The 22,696-nt window shown below is 32.9% G+C and overlaps 1 protein-coding gene across 1 annotated transcript in view; it reads right to left on the reverse strand.

Annotated features, from left to right (window-relative positions):
* Nucleotides 1–372: 372 nt before the first annotated feature.
* Nucleotides 373–22,696, reverse strand: part of LOC143390236 (aspartate--tRNA ligase, cytoplasmic-like) — a 65,037-nt gene continuing 42,713 nt past the window's right edge. The window contains 11 exon segments of the mRNA XM_076842741.1: nucleotides 373–765; nucleotides 4,411–4,487; nucleotides 4,641–4,747; nucleotides 5,310–5,390; nucleotides 6,617–6,659; nucleotides 8,385–8,496; nucleotides 8,499–8,530; nucleotides 12,760–12,907; nucleotides 15,377–15,511; nucleotides 16,613–16,724; nucleotides 22,499–22,558. Of these exon segments, the coding sequence (XP_076698856.1) occupies nucleotides 674–765; nucleotides 4,411–4,487; nucleotides 4,641–4,747; nucleotides 5,310–5,390; nucleotides 6,617–6,659; nucleotides 8,385–8,496; nucleotides 8,499–8,530; nucleotides 12,760–12,907; nucleotides 15,377–15,511; nucleotides 16,613–16,724; nucleotides 22,499–22,558 (999 nt within the window). The 3' untranslated portion in view covers nucleotides 373–673.

Consider the following 22,696-nt stretch of genomic DNA (forward strand, 5'->3'; position numbering starts at 1 on the left):
AGCATTCACTTAAACTTATGGAGTATTTTTTTCTTTCACCGAAGTAAAAATGCCAGGAACAAGTTATAAATCAGAATGCCACAAAGTTACACAAACACAAACTTTAATTAGCTTTAAAATTTATTGAAATTCAGGCTTAGCATTTAACAATTTAATATAGCATTATTTTAATTATTTTCTAGCTAGTATTTTTACCCACTTTACATGATTTCTGGATATACCTTTTAAGAATTGATACTAATTTTTCATGAGATGCCAATTATATACTTGTTAAAATCTTGGGTATTTTTCTAATTGTTCTTAATGTCAAAAGTTAAAAAAGTAAGTTCAAATACTGAAAATTTAAGATGTTAATACTGGGGCCACTGTAATATAGAACAGAAAAAAATGTTCACAATCATAACTGTTTAAAACTCTTGTTAACATTTATTGTAGTAATGGAATATGATTTTTAATAAACTATATGAATTTCTTTTTAAAACATTCAAGCATTTCCTACTGAAGTATGTCTGAAGTTATAAAAATCTTCTGTTCTAAAGTAACCTATACTGAATTAATTAAAAAACAACTGTGGCACTTTAGATAAGACAATTATTCTATTGCATATTTTAAGTACCTAAGGTACAACCTGATCAATAGTAACTTCCTGAAAAGAGTAAGGAGAATGGTGGCTTTAAGGAGAGAGTCGTTTATGGTCACGAGGGAACATTGAGGTCTGACGCACATTATGCAGTCCCAAAAACAGCATAGTCACGCGTTCCAATCCTGAGGAAAACAATATTATGGTTAATTTCTTTCCTGAAAGACCTCTCAGGGTCTTACTTACTTAACTATAAATATAATATCACTGTTCAACTAAGTGCTTTTTCTTATAAGGAAAGAAAATAATATGTTAATTTGAGTTTATACAAAACTGAATGTTTTGGGTATTAATTCAGAAACAGAAATGTTGCTTGGGGTGATAGTCTCATGGAAATGAAAAGGAGACCAATAGAGGAGAGGAAAGAGAGCAGGGGGAGGGAGAGGAAAGGGGAAATAACTGGGGAACAATATGGACCAAATTATATTGTTATATAATCTCTATGTGTGACTATGTAGTAAATTCCACTATTATGTTGAATACAATGTACCAAGAAAAAACATGGGGAAAAAAAAAAAAGAAATAAAGATGCTGCAATATGGGTGAAAGACTAAATGAGATATCCTTAAGTGGCATGAAGTTTAACAAGTTCATACATAAATGAACAGAATCTATGATTTAATAATATAAACACTTAAGCAAACCACTTAATAAGCCAATATGTTTCAATGATATCAGATTCTGATTCTGCAGTTTAGGCAATGAGTATAAGAGTCATAAACCTGTTCAAAGAAGCATATCAAAGGAAGTACTAAAATATTTATTGTGATTTTATAGTCATTTAACATGGTGGTACTTAGCATAGAAGGGAACAGAGTACACAACTGAGTGTAGAAAAGATACTGATTTTTGGTCTATGACTTAATTTTTAAAATTTGATACTGGGGATTGAATCCAGGTATGCTTTATTTCCTGAACCATTTTTAATTTATTTTGAGACAGGGTCTTGCTTAAGTTGTCTAGTTGTAATTATGGGCATATGCTACTGTAGTTAACAGACATTGGCTTAAATATTACTGACACAAGTTAAGATCAAGTACAAACTCTGAAGCAGAGAAAAACCAACACATAAAACTTCTGAGGGCTGGGGATGTGGCTCAAGTGGTAGCGTGCTCGCCTGGCATGCGTGCGGCCTGGGTTTGATCCTCAGCACCACATACAAATGAAGATGTTGTGTCCGTCAAAAACTAAAAATAAATATTAAAATTCTCTCTCTCTCTTTAAAAAAACAAAAACAACTTCTTGAGTGCATTTTGATTCATTATTTAACTATTACTATTGAAGATTAACATAGCACACACACAAAGCAAAAGTCAAAAATTATTTTTATGTGGCAATGACTTTTCAAAGATTTTAAATAAATATCATAAATATAGCTGGATGTGATGCACATGTATGTAATCCCAACAACCTGGGAAGCTGAGGCAGGAGGATCAAGTTCCAGGTCAGCAGGAAGACTCTGTCTCAAAATAAAAAATAACAAAGGGGGTTGGGGCTGTAGCTCAGTGGCAGAGCATTGCCTAGCATGTGCAAGGAACTGGGTTCAATCAACAAATAAAGGCATTCTGTTTACAACTACAAAAAAAAAAAAAAAGAACAACAACAACAAAAAAGGTATGGGGATTAGTTCAGTGACAGGGCACCCCCGGGTTCAATTCCCAGGACTAGGTACACCCCAAAAATTATAAACATAAATGAGAGAACTAATGTTTCTAGTCATATTCTTTACCAAAAAACACCTGTAGACAAAAATTTGAGCCTTATATTATAGTGATACAGATTAACCTCAAACATGAAACAACATATTCCTTTTCCTTCTCAAATGTTAAGTTTTTTTTTTTTTTTTTGGCAGGAGGAGGGTACTGGAGATAGAACTTAGGGGTGTTCTACCACTGAGCTATATCCCCAGGCCTACATTTTAAGCTGAGACAGGGTCTTTCTAACATGATTAGGGTCACACTAAAGTTGCTGAGGGTGCTCTTGAACTTGTAATCCTTCTGTCTCAGCCGCCTGAGACTTTGGGATTACAGGCATGTGTGCCACATGCCTGGCTAAAAAACAGGTGATATTTTGATAATCATCAAGCATCTTCTTTTTAAAAAATACTTTTAGTTGTCAATTGATCTTTATTTTGTTTATTTATATGGGGTGCTGAGATTCGAACTCAGTGCTTCACACATACTAGGCAAGTGCTCTACCACTGAGCTACAACCCCAGCCCCATCAAGCATCCTTTTACATAATTTAGGTTAAAATTTACATTGCTTATCATTGTAGAAGTCTGAAAAAATTCATTCAAAATGCACATTACTGAATGAGAGAAAATAGCCATAATTTTCCCATTAAAATTTAGACTATATATTCAATGTAGCATTGTTTATAATAAGAAAAGTCTGGTAACAAACCTACAAGTTTGTCAATACAAAGCTGGTTAACAAGATTATGGTATAACCTTTCAATACATTCTATATAGAGATTTTAAAACAATGAAAATCTCTTAATTGATAAGGAACAGCTATAAAATATTATTATGTAAAAGATGCAAATTACTGAATGGTGTATGCAGTATGTTATGAAAAAAGTGTATGTGTTTGTTTGCATATGCAAAGAATATCTTTGCAAAGGTCAGCTGAAAACTAGAAACAATGGTTTCCCTTAGGGAGATGAATGTACACTATTTTGTGTCTTTCTTCCTTTTTAAGTATACAGTTCTGTGGTATTAACGCTCTTGTTCCATCACCTAGATGTGAAACAACATAAAAACTTAAATATTTAGTCTGTAATCTGTAACCTAATTATACAATATAATCACATAACAATAATATACAATTATAGTATAATTATAATATTTATTAATAATATATATAATCTCTAGCTTATGATTTTGAACATGTCTGAATTTATCTGTGTTAATTTCATTCAAATATTCACAGAACTGAAAATCTGAGATTTAATGGGTTAAATAAATACATTTATCACATTGTATAACCACCATCATCTCTATAACAATTTTTTTTTTTTTTTTGGTGGTACTGGGGATTGAATCCAAGTGTGCTCTACCACTGAACTATATCATTAGTCCTTTTATTTTGAGAGAAGGTCTCACCAAGTTGTGGAGCTTAGCTTTGAACTCTTGATTTTCCTGCCTGTTTCCCAAGTCACTGGGATTAAAGGTGAGTGCCACTGCTCCAGGATTTTCTCTTTTTTAAAAAAATTCTTATGATCTTTATTAATGCTATTTAATTATTTTTAATTTAAAAATTTTTTCTAGCTTTACTGGGTTATAAATGACCAAAAATTGTCTGTATTTTTAGAATACAATGTAATATTTTGAGATATGAAAACACTGGGAAATGATTAAAGCTAAATAAAATACCTCTCTCTCACACACACATACACACACACACAGAGCATCCCTATTCTGAAAGTTCAAAATTCTCAAAATTCTGAGACTTTGAGAATCCTGCAGCACCCCAAAATTTTCTGATTGAGTTTTTTTAAAAATGTTGAGTTTTAGTAATTTTATATTTCTTCAGGATAGTCATCTCTTAGCAAAGAATCTGCAAATATGTGTACCTATTATGTGAGTTGTACCTTTTTACTCTATCCCCATCCCTATAATGTTTTAGAAATATAAAAGTTAGCTGTTCATTTCCTACTTTGGAAATCAAATTTTTACTCAGTCATAACTCACTTAAAAATATTCTTATGGTTCAAATTTATATTACACTTAGTATTTATAGACTTATTTGTAAGCAATAACAGTATTACCAATGCCTCCACCAGCATGAGGAGTGGCTCCAAAATGGAAGGAATCAATGTAAGCCTTGATTTTCTCCAAATCTATAAAAATAAATAAAACAAAATTTATCATCTTATTTATCTTGAAAAATTAAAAATGCTGTTCAAGGAAGACTTAAAAAAAACTTTGAAAAGTCTTTTACAAGGATTTGTTTCAGAATAAATATTCTGCTAAATACATTTTAAATTATTTAACAATTCCATGATGTAAGGCTCTCTCTGTTAGCAGCTGAGGATCATGTATTCTTTGAGCTCCTGACAATATTTCTTCTCCTCTCATGAACATATCATAAGAGTTGGACTGTTTCTGTAGGAAAAGCAAACCACTCTTAAAAATATTATCATTTTTTCCATTATAAGTATGTAGAAAAAAAACTACACTGCATGAAAAGTCCATCATTTTCTACAATTAATGATGCAACTTTCTTTAAAAAATAAAATATAATGAGCTTCTTTTAACGTAGAGGTGCTGAAGGCTCAGTAATTTCTTTCTTACTTGTATCAGACTTAGCCTTCTCCTTCCACATACCCCAGCAACAAATCGGAGTTCCACATCTAAAATTAAGAAATGGTACAGATATTTTGGAGGGGTGGGGTAGGGTGGGTACTGGGATTTGAACTCAGGGGCACTCAACTACTGAGCCACATTCCCAACCATTTTTTTGTATTTTATTTAGAGACAGGGTCTTACTGAGTTGCTTAGGGCTTTGATAAGTTGCTGAGGCTGGCTTTCAACTCACAATCCTCCTGCCTCAGGCTCCTGAGCTGCTGGAAGAACAGGCGTGTGCCACTGTGACCAGCAATTTGACATGGTGATAATAAAGTTATTTTCTTCCCACAAACAGGCCATTTAAAACTAAATTACTTACAGGATTTCTTGGGTCAGGCATGGTATAGAAAGGACTTACAGCCAATGGATATTTATCAAGAATATAAAAATATGTATCATACTATAAAAAGAATAAAGGCAATTAAAATACGTTTTTAAAATAAACTTTTTTGTTAAATTAATATTTTTAAACATGTATATTTTTGCTCTTCAAAATTACTATATTTACATTATAAATATCTTGCTTTTTTGAAGTAACATTTACATCCTACAGCATTTTGTCATGTGTTATAAATAACTGCAGTACCTAATCTTTGGAAGCTATTTACCAGCTAAAATTTGAGCCATGGTTCAAAATTTGAATCAAAGTCCAATTTATTGCTTTTTTGAACATGTAATCTCTAATTGCTCCCCCATCATAAAATATATTTGAATAAACATCTTTGATTTTCAGTACTTTCCCTTTGTTATTCTAGCTTATCTCAACATTTCAGATATATTATATAAATTGTTAGGTTTTACAGAAAACAAGTTAAATCTATGGATTATTTTGGGAAAAAAACTGACATCTCTTACAGTATTAATCTTTTTTTATAAACTTTGGTTACCTTCTCAATTTTTAAAAGATATTTAAGTAAAGTTTAGTAGTTTTCTTCACATGAAAACTACAATAGAAAGGAATAAATAATTATTAACATAAAATGATGACATTTTTGTTAGAATATTTACTATGTGACTTAGATTTAATTTTAAAGGAACCCATTAAAAATCAATTATTTTTGACTTTAAACATTTTTGCTAAAACTGAAGAATAGAGAAAATGTCTACAGAGTTAACAAGCTAGAAGAATTTGCCCTGCTGAAAAAGCATTTTAAAGGTATAAATTCAATATTGTATGGTTTCAGAAATATCTGAGTTCTTTAGTAAGGTTAACCATGTTAAGTGCTATTATCTAGAGGAGTTCAAGGACTGTTTCATTTCATTAAATCATTGTCTTAATTCTTTTAGAAAGACCATAGTAAGTTTTAACTTTTATTCCATTTGTTGCTTTTAGTTTTAGAAGATGAGATAGTAAAGTAGCAGAAGAAAGCTCATTTATCTTCAAATCTCATAAGAGAGTAGGGATACTCAGGAAGACTTTAAAAAAACAAATGCAAATAATTTTGAAGTCCTTTCTAACTAATCTAACAATGACTTAGAAGAATTTTTTTTAAAAAGTACCATTCCCCTTTTATTTATTCTGGAAGGTTACCACTGTAGAAGAGTTTTAGAACCTTCTGCAACTATCCTCTTGTACAAAGATATTTCAGACAGAAAAAAAGTGCAGCATGCATAAGAGAGTCTTACCTTTTCCTTTACCAAACGACCCAATAGTTTTTCATTTGGTGTACTGAAAATGAAAGATGAAGTCAGGTATTTGAAGATTAAACAGCAACTTAAAAAGATTTTAAACTAGCCAGGCATAGGAGAGCACATGTCTTTAAACGCAGTGGCTCCAGAGGCAGAGGTAGGAGGAGATCAAGTTCAGTGCCAGAGAGGCCCTAAGCAACTCAGCAAAAGCCTCTCTCAAAATTAAAAATAAAGTAGGCTGGAGATGTGGCTCAGAGGTTCAGCATCCTTTGGTTCAATTTAAAATTAATATGGCACTCCTTCCTTTAAGTCCTTAAAGGACAAAAAATATGGCCCAAACAGTTGTTTATCATGTTGCTTTTCAAAAGGCAAGTACTACAGAAAACCATTTATGAATGAAACTTAGCATTTATAGGTGCTGCTCCAATAATTAGAACCAAAGAGATTTTAGAAATTAATTAATTAAGAAGCATCATGGAATAATTTTCTACAATTTCATATAATAAAACTTCACTAGACCAACGTAAACTAATCTTGACCTTAAATGGTCCCCTCTGCCTTTTTCCCCCCTGGTGGTGGGAAATTGAACCCAGGACCTCAGACATGTTGAGGACCCGTGTCTCCACTTTTTGGTATTCTTTATCAAAGGTCTGTAAAATAAAACTCAATATTTAAAAGTATTTAAAATGTAATAGTATCTACACAGATACATTAAATTTCTAAAGTCAAGAAGCAGTTTCTTTAGTGTCTAATTTAAGGGCAATTTCCAAAATCCTTAATATTGCCAATTTAGAATAATTATAAAACATATGGTTTGCCTTTAAATGTCATCAAGCAGTATAGGGGATGCCCAAACACACACACACACACACACACACACACACACACACACACACACACAATACATATAATAATTATAGATACACACATAATATACAAATACATTGTCTATAATTAAATGCATATTTCTTGTAAAGGAACAAAAATAAATAATGGGTTTTAAGTACAATTTACTTTAAAAAAAATAAAAATAAAAAATGCCAATAGTATCCTTTCTCTCCCACATGTGATATTGGTTGTGATAAGCTGATAGTAATTTTTAATTTTTACTAAACTACATAATTTGTTTCTAAATTACAAGTTGTATGATCTGGATTTAGATTACATAATATCATGCAATCAAATAAAAAACAGTATCTCCCTCCCCCATTCCAATACTAGGTATTGATCCAGGAGTTCTCTACCACAGAGATGAGCTACATCTCTGCCTATTTTATTTTTGACTTTGAGACAGGGGATTACTAAATTGCCCAGGCTGGCTTCAAATTGCAATTCTCCTGTCTCATTCTCTTGAGCAGCTGGGATTACAGATGTGCACCACCAAGCCCAGATAAAAATAATAATTTCTATAACTTTGGGAGATGTTAACATTTTTATGCCCTGATTTTGTATGAGGGTAGACTGGGACAGAAAACTAACATATTAGGTGATAAGATCAAAAGCAAAACTCCCTATCTCTTGAAAGGGATATAAATATGAGTGGGGGGAAATGATGTTTATGAACAAAATTTTAGAAGCTTATGCTTTCTATATTATAGTTTAAACATAATATTTTATTTCAGATTATACATTCATAAAATAGTATCATACTATAATACCAAAGTTAATAAAATTTATCAGGTGAGAAAAATAATTTGTTAATATGTTCATTCTCTTATATATTAAAACTAATTATTAAAGGTTTTGAAAATTCATAAAAACAAACCTCAGATCTTCTTCATCTCCCATTTCAACTCCAGCTTCTCTAAGCATAGCCAAAGCTTCACAATACTCTAGTCTTAAAGTTGGTTCCAAAAATTTGAAGGGTTCACAAGGAACTGTTTATTCACGGTTTGAATTTCAGTCTGAAACCTATATGTACAATGATTTAGTTAATAAAGCTTGTGAGATAAATGTTTTCCCCACAAGAGGTCACTGTGGCAATATAAAAAAAATCATTATTTGTATCAGTATACACACCAGGAAAATCATTATCAAATTATTAAATAATAAATTAATACTTAAAATACTTAGTAACACTTCTTGGTCTCATATTTTTGTAAGCAGAGAAGCATTAAAGGATTCAAATTTTCTTTTGTGACTCAATAATATTAAGTACTGTTAGAACATAAAATATCTATTTTTATGAAGCATTTAAAAAACTGACTTTTAAAACCCTTTAACAAGACCTTTATCTTCAAGGAAGACCAAATTAATGCATACTTGTTCTACCTATACCCTGCCTCAATTCCCATTATAATTTAGAAAATTCATTTAGGACAGTGCTAATTTCTTTTCTATTTTGATAATTCCCATAGTATATGCCTACCCTATATACCATAGGCCCAAGACAAATGTTAACTGAATTTCTGATGTGCAAGATGATATTTCATTAAGATTTAAAAAGCGCCAGGCACAATAGCACACACCTGTAATCCTAGCAGCTCAGGAGGCTGAGGCAGGAGGATCAGGAGGATCATGAGTTCAAAGCCAACCTCAGCAACAGTGAGGCGCTAACCAACTAACTCAGTGAGACTCTCTCTAAATAAAATACAAAACAGGGATGGGGATGTGATGTTCAGTGGTAGAGTACCCTGAGTTCAATTCCTGGTTCAAAAAAAGATTAAAAAAGCAAGCCAGGTGTGATGGTGCTTGCCTGTAATCCCAGCAACTCAGGAGGCTGAGGCAGGAAGATTGCAGTTGGAGATCAGTCTCAGCAATTTAGCAAGACCTGTCTCAAATTAAACAATTAAAACAGTTGGGGATATAGCTCAGTGGTAATGTGCCCCAGGGTTTAACCTTCAATACCAAAATACAAACAAACAAAAAACAAACTTTTGCTAAAGTACTTATGGATGAAATGATAAGTGGGAATTTGTTTTGCTTCAAAATAAAATATGGGGTAAAGTAAATAGGTAAAATAAAATTGGTCATGGGTTGACAACAGTTGAAATCAGGTGATGCATACAGGGTTGTTCATTAGGCTAATAGCCATACTTCAGTATTTATTTTGAAAACTTTCTTAATTAATAGACTTGCACCCTCCCCTCCCCTTTGCCCAAAGTTCCTCCATTCTCCCTATGCCCCCTTCCATTATGGATCAGCATCCACTTATCAGAGAGAATATTTGGCCTTGGTTTTTTGGGATTGGCTTACTTTGCTTAGCATATTACATTCTAGTATTCTTTATATAGCATTTGTACCTTAAAAAATACTTCCTTTCTTGGCGGGTACCAGGGATTGAACTCAGGGGTACTCACCCACTAAGCCACATCCCCAGCCCTATTTTGTATTTTATTTAGAGTCAGGGTCTCACTGAGTTGTTTAGTGCTTCATTTTTGCTGAGGCTGGCTTTGAACTCTCGATCCTCCTGTCTCAGCTTCTGGAGCTGTTGGGATTATAGGCATGCCCGACTGCGCTCGGTTTAAAACACTTTCTTTTTATTGTCTTAGAGACTTTCATAGGAACAAAAAAATTTGGTCACAGATTTATTCAAATCTTAATAGAAGAAGTGCCGCAGTCCACAGACTCTAACGAAGAAGGATTAGGAAGACCCTAATAATTTCTTTTTGGTACCAGGATTAACGCAGGGGCACTTAACCACCAAGCCATGTCCTCAGCCCTATTTTGTATTTTATTTAGAGATATGGTCTCAATTATTTGCTTAGTGCCTAGCTGTTGCTGAGACTTGCTTTGAACTCAGGATCCTCCTCTGCCTCAGCCTCCAGAGCTGCTGGGATTACAGGCATGAGCCACCAAGACTAGCTTGCTTTGAATAGTAATCCTCACTCATGTCTAACAATGGTAGTACAAAAATATGACTATCAATGCTTAAAAATTCATTTGTATATTATTCTTCTATTAGGTAAAAACTAATCTGAAAGGAACAAGATGTACCCCAATAACCCAATTTACAAGTGACACAGAATCTTAAAATTTCTATATGAGTCATATAATACATAAAGAAGACTTATTTTCAAATTGCCACCTTAAGAGTACTGAATAAGTTCAGTAATAATGGCGTCTCAGTGTGTAATAAGTGGAGATTGGATTAATCCAAAGGGCCTGATTCATGCTTGCTCTGTTATTTAGAATCAAAGTAAAAATTTCACTAATATTAAATGGAGATGCTATAACTATCTAAAATTGATTTTAGAAACTTTCTTGAATTATATATGTGAAAAGAAAATGAGAAAAACTGCATTCCTGCTTCAGGGTTTCAAAGGCTATTATTTTATAAGACAATATTATTAGTTGTTCCATGGCTATCTGAATTGAAGTTGCTTAAAATAAACAGTATCAAAATATTTCAGAGGACAAAAGTTAAACATACTAACTTCACAAAGCAATGCAGAGACTGCCTAGAAAACACTAGTGCATATGCTACAGTATTTTAATATAAGATCAATGATTAATTTCTGCATTCTTGAATTTATTCATTATCCCTGCAATGTTTAAGTAAAATTCATATTTTTGAACTCTCTTAAAAAAATCTCAAATATGGTCCTTCATCAGCTTTAAAATGCTAGATTAAGTCTGTTATTACCCACCTAATAATTGAAGTATAGTCACCAGGATGGAGAAAGGAAAAAGAGACTTTCTTGGTTTCTTTTCTCTTTGGTGCAGGGTCTGGCAAGTGATAGATATTCCCAAACCCCCAAAAGAAATTCTCTTGACCAACTTGTTCTGATTTTTTTTCCTGTTTTCTCCATTTTAAACATCATCATATTCCCAATCCCCAAAAGACATTCTCTTGATCAACTTGTTTCTGATTTTCTTTTCCTGTTTTCTTCATGTTAAACATCATCACAAGTAAACAAATTTCAATGGTCTTTCAATGATCTTATTTGTCAGTTTAGCATGTATACCTAAAGTGGACATTTTATAAAATTAAATTTTGAGAACATCTAGAACACACCTATTTTTCTATAAATGCCAATTCACCCAGACCTAATCGGGTAAAAACTTCCTTCAGTCTACTAGTTTCTAATTTTTTTAAAAAAAAATTAATTTTTTTTCTTTTTTAGTTTTTAGGTTTTGATGGACCTTCATTTTATTTATTTATATGCAGTGCTGAGAAGCACTGTACCATTGAGCCACAACCTCAGCCCTAGTTTCTAGTCTTTACTGAGCACAAAATTTAAAGTGACTTGATATAGGCTTAATTTACATTAAGACAGGCATATGCAACTGCGCCTTAAGGTCTGATGTAATATTATTTTGATCTAATAGCTGAGGAAACTGAGGCACAGAGATGTACAAGGCCTACATAGAAAAGTAGCAAAGATGGGATTTCAACTTGGGCTACCTAGATGTAGCTCAATACAAATTTTTTTGGGTGGTAGTGGGGAGTGAACCCAGAAATGCTTTAACACTGAACTGTACTCTCAGTCCTTTTCATTTTTTATTCCACGAACTTGCGATTCTCCTGCTCAGCCCCCTTAGTCACTGGGAGTATGGGCATGCACCACCACGCTCAGTGTCAAGTTATTCCATTCAACTTCTCAAATAATAAACTGCTCTAAAGGTAATAGACACTCTAATTTCTTCAGACATTCAGGATGTCAGTAAAAATCAAACAAAAACAAAAAAAAATTCAGCCAAATTGTTCACAATCTGGTAAACTTCACCACTAAAAAGATATTAACTAGTTGAGGTCCCAACTGACTTGGATCCATAGATACTGAGTGTGCATTCTTCTAATTTCTGTCACTAGTTAAGGACAGGGCCACTTCCTGTGCTTCTGTCACTGTGAACATCTCAAAGTGTACTTATACAAAGATGATTATGATGTCATTAGGTGTTATAATCTTATGGGACCACTGTGATATATGTGGTCCTTTGTTGACTAAACCATCTTCATGTAGCATATAACTATATTTAATAGATTAAGGGAAATTTAGTCTACATATTTTCAAGAATTATTATTATCATTGTTATCATTTCCATAGTGCTGAGATTGAACCCAGGGTCTCATATATGCCAGGCAAGTGTTCTACCACTAAGTCACATCCCTAGCCCAAGAATTGATATTATTTTTTAAAGAAGAACCCATGTTGATTTGAAATTAAGGCCAGTTAAGGATATAAAATATTTTTTACCTTTCTTGAAGTCCTTTGAATATTTGTACCAAGGTGTCAGCAATTTCTTCTAAAACTTCATGATAATGATAATTAAAAGCCATTTCAATGTCCAGACCAACAAATTCAGTCAGATGTCTGTGGGTATTGGAGTCTTCAGCTCTGAAAACTGAATTAAGAAAAGTAATGAACAGCAAATAGTATTTTAAGTTTTAGATAAATTGGATTTAAATATAAAACTCCGTTCAGTAGTGCTCGAGCTATACTATTTTCATATCATACAGGGCTGGAATGAAATTTGATAAATCATCTGTTTCAGCATTCTCTTGGATACCAAGTTCATTACAAACTCCTACAGTCCTATAGTAAAAGCTATACCAAATGTGAATTAATAAATCAGGCTCATTGAGAACCCCAAGGGAATGCAAGATCCTAAGGTGCCTTCTCAATAATAACAAACAGATTCAATTATGACCAATACAGTAAGTGCTTCTCAATTTTATTAAAACATGACTCAGGCAAAATGAAACCTGTACAAATGAGGTAACATTATACATATTCTAGTCATTACTTCAGTTCAGTGCTCACTAGCCTCACTGCATTTTCTTCCTTCCCAGGCTTTCTAAGTGTAGCTTAGCTCTTCTTTCACATCGCTGCCAGATTAATATTCCTATAAACACATCCTTGCTCAGTACTTTGCAGTGGTTCCCAAAGGACTAATGTAATAAGACATAAAATGACAAAAGTCTAAAACCTTTATTCTTTCACAACTTAATCTTACCTTGTATATTCCATTTCTTCTTCTTTTTTAAAGTACCTTTATTTTATTTACTTATTTTCATGTGGTGCTGAGGATCGAGCCCAGTGCTTCACATGTGCGAGGCAAGTGCTCTACCACTGAGCCACATCCCCAGGCCCCATTTCTTCTTAATATTAACTATTCTTTTGTTTTCTCCATGCTCTTTACTTACCCTGTTTCCTCTAAAATGTCATCTTTGTTGTTTATATATTCTAGTTTGTCCTTAAAGCCCATTTTGGTGTGAATTTTCTTTTATGGTGACTAGCAAATTCCAATCTTTTCCCTTAGTTTTTCCTTGGTACACAATTAACACCAATCTGCTGACAGTACAGCAGAGTCTGATTATTCATTTTAAAAATCATTTGATTATTCCCTGTGACTGCACATCCTTTTTTTTAAATATTTTTTTAGTTGTGGGTGAACATACTACCTTTATTTTATTTGTATGTGGTGCTAAGGATCGAACCCAGTGCCTCATGCGTGCTAGGAAAGCGCTCTACCACTGAGCCACAACCCCAGCCCTGTATGCACATCTTATTAAGTCTTGGGAGCAGGTACAATGTTTATTCCCTTGTCACTCAGAGCATGATTACAAATCGGCAGCATCAAGCATCTAGTACCTATGTGCTTTTAAGAACTGCAGAATATCAGGCCTTATGCCAGATCTAACTGACTAGAATCTGCATTTTAACAACATCTCCAGGTGATTCATATGCATTAACATTTGAGAAATGCTGGTTGATTCTTCTTTTATGTACACAGTACCTAACATAAGACTATATATGCAGCACGTGTTAAAACAAATAACTGGTTAATAAATTCAGAAAATTAAAGACACTTAATGATCTTGCCAGTTTCTCTATTATCAAGCACCTAATTTTTATTAAGCTATCAAAAATTATATATAACTTGTTAAGTTTTAAAAGAATGAAGGAAATCTGATGTTTTTCTTATAATTAGCTTCATAAAAAATATGCCATATGATTACACGCCTGTACTTATAGCAAAAGTATTTAAAAAATGATATTAGATATAGACATTTCTCAGTAATTTCTAAGAGACTTCAGCATAACACCAAAATTAAGCATATAAATAATAATAAACAGAATGGCTGTGGAATAAAATAATTTTTGTTTTTTAGGGGCACTGGGGTCAAACCTAGGGGTACTTTACCACTGAGCTGTATGCCCAGCCCTTCTATTTATTTTTAAAAATATTGAGACAGGGTCTTGCTAAATTGCTTACATCTTGCTAAATTGTTGCGATTATAGACGTGTACCACCATACCCATCTGGAATAAAAAGAACAACACTGGAAACTTATAAAAGAAGAGGTTATTAAAGACAACAAACTATAATATCTGACAGATTGCACCTAGCTGGGTTTTAGTACTGGGGGGGCTTGAAAGAATAGTTCAAACGTGAATTATGATTTGCTTTAGTTGCATATAGGTAAAATAATTAATATACTTAGGTATATTTCAGACTGAATATTTTCAAAGCATGCATCTTTAAAATGAAATATTCTGATAATAAAAATTTCTTCAGCATTCTTTAGTAAGAATATATAATGCTTATGATCCTATTGACATGAATGATGTTCAAATGTTTAATGAACTAGTGAGTATATATGTATTCTAAATAGTCTAGTTTCCCCCTAAAATGTCTACTCAATCACATTCTGATTTCTACCTCAAAGTCTAATAGTGAGCAGATAAAATAATTTATATTTTTAAAAGCGCCTGCACATCAAACACACACACAAAATGTGTTTCTAACACTATTATTATTATATCATTAATGAACTTGGAAAAAAAATCATAACTGACAAAAATCTTACCTGGTCCAATACAGAACACCTTCTCAAAATCAGCACAAATGCACATTTGCTTATACAGCTGTGGAGACTGAGTTAGGTATGCATTATTTTTAAAATATGATACAGTAAATACATTGGCTCCTCCTTCACTGGCAGCTGAAATGTAAACATTTATATATTATAATGAGTTATAAGTTTATCAATGTAATCCTTTAGTAAAAACAATTTATCCTTTAAATTTGAATAATGTAGTTCAAAAAAGAAAAACTAGAAAATCAAGAGCTGCAGATAAATCACTATATAAATATAGTATTCTTATATATATGTGATTCTACGTAGTTTATATTTAAACCACATTGACTTCTTTGGCTACAAATGCCTCTTTTCTGTACCAATTTCAAATCTATTAAAGCTCCTTTGTAACTGTAAAAACAAAACACAGAAAGGAAAAAGATAACCATTTTCTAATTATCAAGAATGCAAGGCCAGGCACTGACATACACTGGTAATTCCAGTAAATTGGTGGCTGAAGCAGGAGGATTCTAAGTACAAAGCTAACCTCAGCAACTAAGTGAAACCCTGTCTCAAATGGAAAAATAAAATGATTGGGCATGTAGCTCAATGGTAAAGTACCCCCTGCAAGCCCAAAAAACAACATAAAACTCAAAACTTCATTTTAAAATTTTAACTAAATAACATTCATAACACTCTTTTTTAGCAATTCTCAAAAAGGCAAAATAATTAAGACAAGGTTTTTATGTAAGAATAAGAATTAGGGCTGGGGTTGTGGCTCTGTGGTAGATTGCTTGCCTAGAACGTGCAAGGCCCTGGGTTCAATCCTCAGCACCACATAAATGTAAAATAAAGATATCGTGTCCAAATAAACCGAAAAATAAATATTAAACAAAAAGAATAAGAATCAATGTAATTTTCCCATTAATGGATATTCAGAGATTTTACAATACAGTTTGTACAAAACAAAATTATTATACCAATTTCAAAAGATACTTAAACAATGAATAGCTCCTGGTTTAATTTTAGAAACAGGAATTGTGCTTTTTGTGTTACTGTCTCATTTTAAAATCATCATCACAAAAATGGAATGAGGGATGTAAAATTACTGATAGTGGTGATAAATGTCTGCTAATATATAGCATAAGCTTTGGGGAAAAAAAGCTTCTTGATAATAAATCTTAAGGGACAGTTGTGATTCTCCAGTATTAAAGTAAAAATTAATATAAATATTTTGAAGCTTACCTGAAATAATTTTAGGAGTCTGGATTTCCACAAAATCTTTGTTAATTAAAGTTTCTCGGAAAAGATGGCAGATGCCAGACTGGAGACAGAAGATTGCCTGACTAGTTGATGTCTATAAGACAACAAAAAATGTAATAAAATCAATTTCATTCACCATGTGTGCTCAGCACTGCTAGAAACCTAAAAGCACACAAATGTAACAACACAGAAGGTGATAAGGATGCTGGAATGCAATGACTATATATGATCATAGAAATGCTATGAGCAGATGTTTTAATTGTAAGAATTCCATAAAAGAAAAATATTTCTTAACTAATGAAATACCTTACTTATAAATTCTATTCTTTTTTTTTTTCTAAAGGCAACCCATTAAGTGAGCTTACCGATGTTTGTGCAGCATACAAATCCTCTAAGGGAAGATTTTAGCACTGAATAATAAATGAATAAAGCAACCATATACTTTTAATTATTATCAATAATACTTGAATTGCAGACAATCATGTGTTTGTTTCAATTAAATTAAGAAATTAAGAAAAAATAAAAGGGGTAGATATCCTATGACACTTACTTCTCAAATGGCATCTAAAGCACTGTCCACCAGTCACCTTTTGTATTTTTTCTCCCTTCCCCTACTTTTTTTCTCAGTTTCTTTGGTCCCCCAATTTACTTTCAGCCTCAACCAAATCTAATAGTTGCCAGAAAGCTCTAGAAGTAATTGTCTCTGTTCTATACTAACTTTTGATCATTTGGTCAAAAGAAGGTTTCTTATCTGAAAGTCTTGCCTAATACATTAGAAGGAGGGGGAAAAGGCATGAAGAAGTTATTCTGTGACTAGATAGACATTTAGCAAAAAACACCTGACCTTAAAACATTGATAGCTATGGAAAGCTGAGATGGTATTCAGGAATTTCAATTATTTACCCCATGTCAAAGGACTTTACTCTTAAATCAGTGCATACAGCATTCATTCTGAATGTAGACAGTAGCACCCTTTGAAAACGCTGTTAATGATGAGATGGCCAATCTACATTTCCTTCACCACAAAAAATGCTACTTAATAACCTCGACTTTCTGTAGGTGGAGTGAAAAAATTCATGTAAACCAGGACATACTTAAGTAATAGTATTCTATAATTCAAAGTCAAAGATACAAATCAATAATTTCCCACAAAACAACTGAAAACATATAAAAGACTCATATAATTTTTTGGACTATTTACTTACTCATTTGCAAGATGTCTACACTTAAACTAGAGAAAGACTTGTGGCTTTTCTTTTACAATATGTGGTTTAGGGAAACAGGGTTCATTCAATCACAACAAATTATAAAATCTTTTGCTTTCAAAAATATAGTAACCTACAGTCTTCATGTCCTGTGTGAAGATTAAAATCTTATTTAACATTTCAAAATTATAGGCTACTTTGAAGTAGGTATCCTTAATTATTAATTTCACATATGTTTCTGATTATTGATTTCCTTTTCGAATTCCCAGGAGTAGAATATCTCAAAAAAGAATAAATGTAGGGGCTGGGGTTGTGGCTCAGCAGTAGAGTGCTTGCCTTGCACTTATGAGATCCTGGTTTACGATCCTCAGCAACACATAAAAATAAATAATTGAAATAAAGGTACTGTGTCCAACTACAACTTAAAAAAAAGAATGAATATATAGTGCTGAAGACTAGGGAAACTGGGTACTACAATGCTAGTTGAAGTATTAATTATTTCAACCTTTTTGAAGTACATTTGATAGTATATTTTCAGTGTTATTTAACTTTATGTATCTGAATTTATCTGGCCATTTTCTGTGATTTGGGATTTAAACTTAATCCTGTTCTTAGCGGTAATGTAGTTGAATGTATTTTTTTTTTTTTTTTTTTTGGGTACTGGGGATTGAAACCAGGGCTACCATTCTTGACGTCCTGATTACATAAACAAGAATGTTAGTGCAGAACACAGATCCAGGAAACTGGAATTATGTCTCATTTATTAATATATATATAGTGTTTTTCCTCATTAGATACTTCAAGACACTTGCTAACCATCAGAAAGATGGGTACTTAGAATAGACAGTGAACAGTTATTTAGATAATAATTTCAATGTCCTAATTTGTTTGTTTCTTTCTTTCTTTTTTTTTTTTTTTTTGGTACTGGGGACTAAATTCAGGAATGCCCTACCACTAAGCCACTTTTTTATTTTTTGAGACAGGGTCTTGCTAAATTGACCAGGCTGTCCTTGAATTTGTTATCCTCCTGTCTTTGTCTCAAGAGTTGCTAAATTATAGGCATGTGCCACTGTGTCTGATTTTAATTTGTCTACTATTTTCTAATTTCTATTAACCCTTACATACTGGAAAATATTTACTATTTTTAATAGTTTAAATTGAGAATGAGGGTGGGGGAAAAAACAAGAAAAATAAAGTATTCCAAAATAAATCCTGAACTTTTTAAATTATTTATCATATTAACAGAAATTACTACCAAGAAGCTGGGTATGTTGGTACACATCTGCAATCCCAGGTACTCAGGAGATTGAGGCAGGAGGATCACAAGTTTGAGACCAGCCTGGGCAATTTAGCAATTCCCTGTCTCAAAATGAAAAATAAAAAGGGCTGTGCATGTAGATTCATGGTATAGTGCCCCTGGGTTCAGTCCCTAGTATCAAAAGAAGAGACAAATCCCAAACCGAACAAAATTCCCTGCCCCCAAACTAAAAAATAAAATTTAGTATTAGGAGATTTGAATATCACTCTAAGGCAATTTGTCCAGAGGCAAACACTGTCCAAAAGCCTGGATTGTACAGTTAATCTGCTAGAGAAATTGTTCACAGTGGATGAAATCAAAGTAGATACAAATCATTTTGTATCCACTACTGGTTCATCTTTCAATATTTTTTCCTCCTTCAAAAATCATTATCATAAGAGGACAACTCAGAGAATTTAAAATTTAAAATATGGTAAAGGAAATTTCTCCCCTTTCAGCCAAATCAGGTTGTTCTGGGTAGAATATAATTAAACAGCATGAAGAAAAAATTTAAAAAAGAAAAATAATTAAAAAAAGAAAAACTGTTACCTTATTACATGTTGATTACTATAACTGACTTTTCCATCTACATAAAAAATTTATGGTTTAGGGTTAAAATTAAAAATGATCTTCAGTAAGTTTAGAGTAACAAAAGAAATATATATTTAATAAAGTATTCGTGTAAACCTATTTCAAATAAAATGCAACTAAAATATTATGGCACATAAGTTAATGTAAAGTATACTGTGTAATTTGAAAGTATAATTAAACCTTATTTCAATTGGCTAGGTATGGTTAATTTGTAATGGTCAATTTGAACTGTCAACTTGATTGGATTAAGAGATACCCATGATTAAGAGACTTCTGGGTTTGCCAAGGAATGATTGGCATGTGGGAACAGCCAACTCAAGTGGAGACCCTCCCTATGTGTGGATGGAATAAAAGTTGGAAGAACAAGGAAGCAACAGCACATGAAAGCTCTATTCTTATTGAATGGGTTCTTTATTGCTGCTACAATATCTGAGGATATTCGATTTTCACTTTTTCAATCTTCCAAAGTGGACTCTGCCAGTGATCCACCAAGGAATTTTCAGAAGCCTTAGGTCTGACTAGGGTAGCACCATTGATACCTTTTGCTCTGGGGCTTCAGCCTTCAGGTACTGGTTCTCCCAGTTTTCCAGCCTGTAGTTGGCCATTGTTGGACTATCTAGCTTCTGGTCAAGTAAGTCAACCTAATAAACCCCCTCCCCGTTTTTGGGGTACTTGGGATGGAACTCAGGGGCACTCTGCCACTGAGCCACATCCCCAGCCCTATTTTGTATTTTATTTAGATGTATGGGGCCAGGAGACGAAATATGTTTTATTCAGACTGCCTGCCTAGAAAGTTTCTAGAGAAAACAATTCATTATCTAACAGAAACATTAGGCTACAGTAGAATGAACATGAAGATATATCCTGGAATGTTTTATATTATTGGAGAATGTTAATTTTGCCTTTGACTTGCAGCTTCTCCAACCCTTGACTTTTTTTTTTTAAGTTGTAGATAGACACAACTGATTGATTGATTGATTCATTCATTCATTTATTTATTTATTGTATTGAGGATTGAATCCAGTGACTCACACATGCTAGGCAAATACTCTGAGCTACAACCCCAGCCTTCTGACCCCTGCCTTTGCTAAGTTAAGAATAAAACAGCTGCTTTTGTAAACTAAGGTGCTTAAAGATTTAAAGTTATTAATGCACATGCCTCCCTAAATGTCAAAGTACAGGTTAAAAATGAGAATGCTGGGGCTAGGGTTATGGCTCAGTGGTAGAGCACTTGCCTACTAGCATGTGTGAAGAAATGGGTTTGATCCTTAACACCACATAAAAATAAATAAAATAAAATAAAGGTATTGTGTCTATCTACAATTTTAAAAATATTAAAAAATAAATGTGAATGCTTCTGAGGACCAAATAAAATGAATTAAATAACAGAAAGATTTTTAGTGGTACAGGACAAAGCATGCCCCATAGTATGCAAGCTCATGTGGACCCAGTATTGCCAGATTCTTCTCCAACATTTTAAGAAAAGCCACTTAAATTTTAATACAAAACTACTGTCTCTCCTCTAGTCTTTCTTTTCTTTTTGGTACTGGGTAATTCCAAACTTCTGTGCTCAAGTGAGTCTCCTGTTTTTGTCCTCACAAGTGACTGAACTGACTACAGGTGCATGTGCCACTGCACCTGACAAAATTCCTTTGCTTCAATGGTGGCAATGAATTAAAACAAAACAAAACAAAAATAATAAAATCTTTGGGCCAAATTCCAGAGGCACAAAGTAATCAAAACTGTGTGAACAAATAGCAGGGACAAATATGCAAAAACCTGAGATTTCTAGGCAATATCAAGAGGTCTAGCAAAGGGTGGGTTGGGTGGGGGTTGTGCATGTTCTACTGACTTTGGAGGCTAGGACAGGAGGATTACAAGCTGGAGGCCAGCCTCAGGGACTTAAACCCTGTCTCAAAATAACAACAACAACAAAACAAAAAAAGCAAAGAAACTGAGGATATAGCTCAATGGTGGAGTGCCCCTACAAAAATAAATAAATAAATAAAAAGAGGACTTTTGATTACTGCTGGATTTTTCTACATAAATCAAAATGGAAACGGTGAAAGCAAACAAAAAGCAAATAATTAGGAACAACACTGAATGTATTATAAGTGCAAATTAAATTGGCATGATTGCAGAAGAGTTGGAAATAACTCTTAAGGTGACAAAGAATCTGACATTAGGTGGAATATTTAAGGAGGAAGATGTGGTGAAACATTAAAAAAGAAAGATGACACTGGTTTTACTATAATGATGAAACCCCTGAAATCTTTCACTTGCAACCAAACCAAAAGGGAAACAAAAGACCCACGAAACTGCTGTATAAACCACTAGGGCCAAATACTTCTGTATTATTAATTGTGTCCAGATCAAATTCACAAGATTGAAGCATTAATTACTCATCTGCACTTTTTTGTTCTAAAAATGTGCATATAACCTCTTTCACAATTTTGTAGTAATATTAGTAGTTATATTTTCTTGTTGACTAAACTTTTCAAAACAGTTATCACCTGGAACTGACTCTATTTATTGGATTTATGAACACTATCATTTTAAAACAAAGTGAGTCAACATCTTGTGAATCAATACTTGACTGTTCTTGTTGCCAGCAGTTCCTGTTAGAGGAAGGGTCAATCTGAAAGGTAACTGTTTCCTGAATTATTATACATAGGCAAATGCCAATTAGCTTTATAAACTTAAAATAGTTATGGTATTCCTGCCCATCTCAATTTTGACATAATCATATCACCTTAATAAATAAATGAGGCATACCCGGAGATCAATGACTCTGTTGTCTAATCTTGTATCTTGGTTAACATTAGCTTTTCCTTCCTAAAAAACAAAAACAAAATCAAAAACAGAAAACAAAAAAACCTACAACACCAAATTTTGAAGAACACAAAAACCTTTCAAAAGCTGCTCACTTTTAAGTAAGAATGGCTGTGTGTTAATAATATTATGTACAAAAAA

Source organism: Callospermophilus lateralis, unplaced genomic scaffold (assembly GCF_048772815.1).
Source record: "Callospermophilus lateralis isolate mCalLat2 unplaced genomic scaffold, mCalLat2.hap1 Scaffold_52, whole genome shotgun sequence".
Lineage (NCBI taxonomy): Eukaryota > Metazoa > Chordata > Mammalia > Rodentia > Sciuridae > Callospermophilus > Callospermophilus lateralis.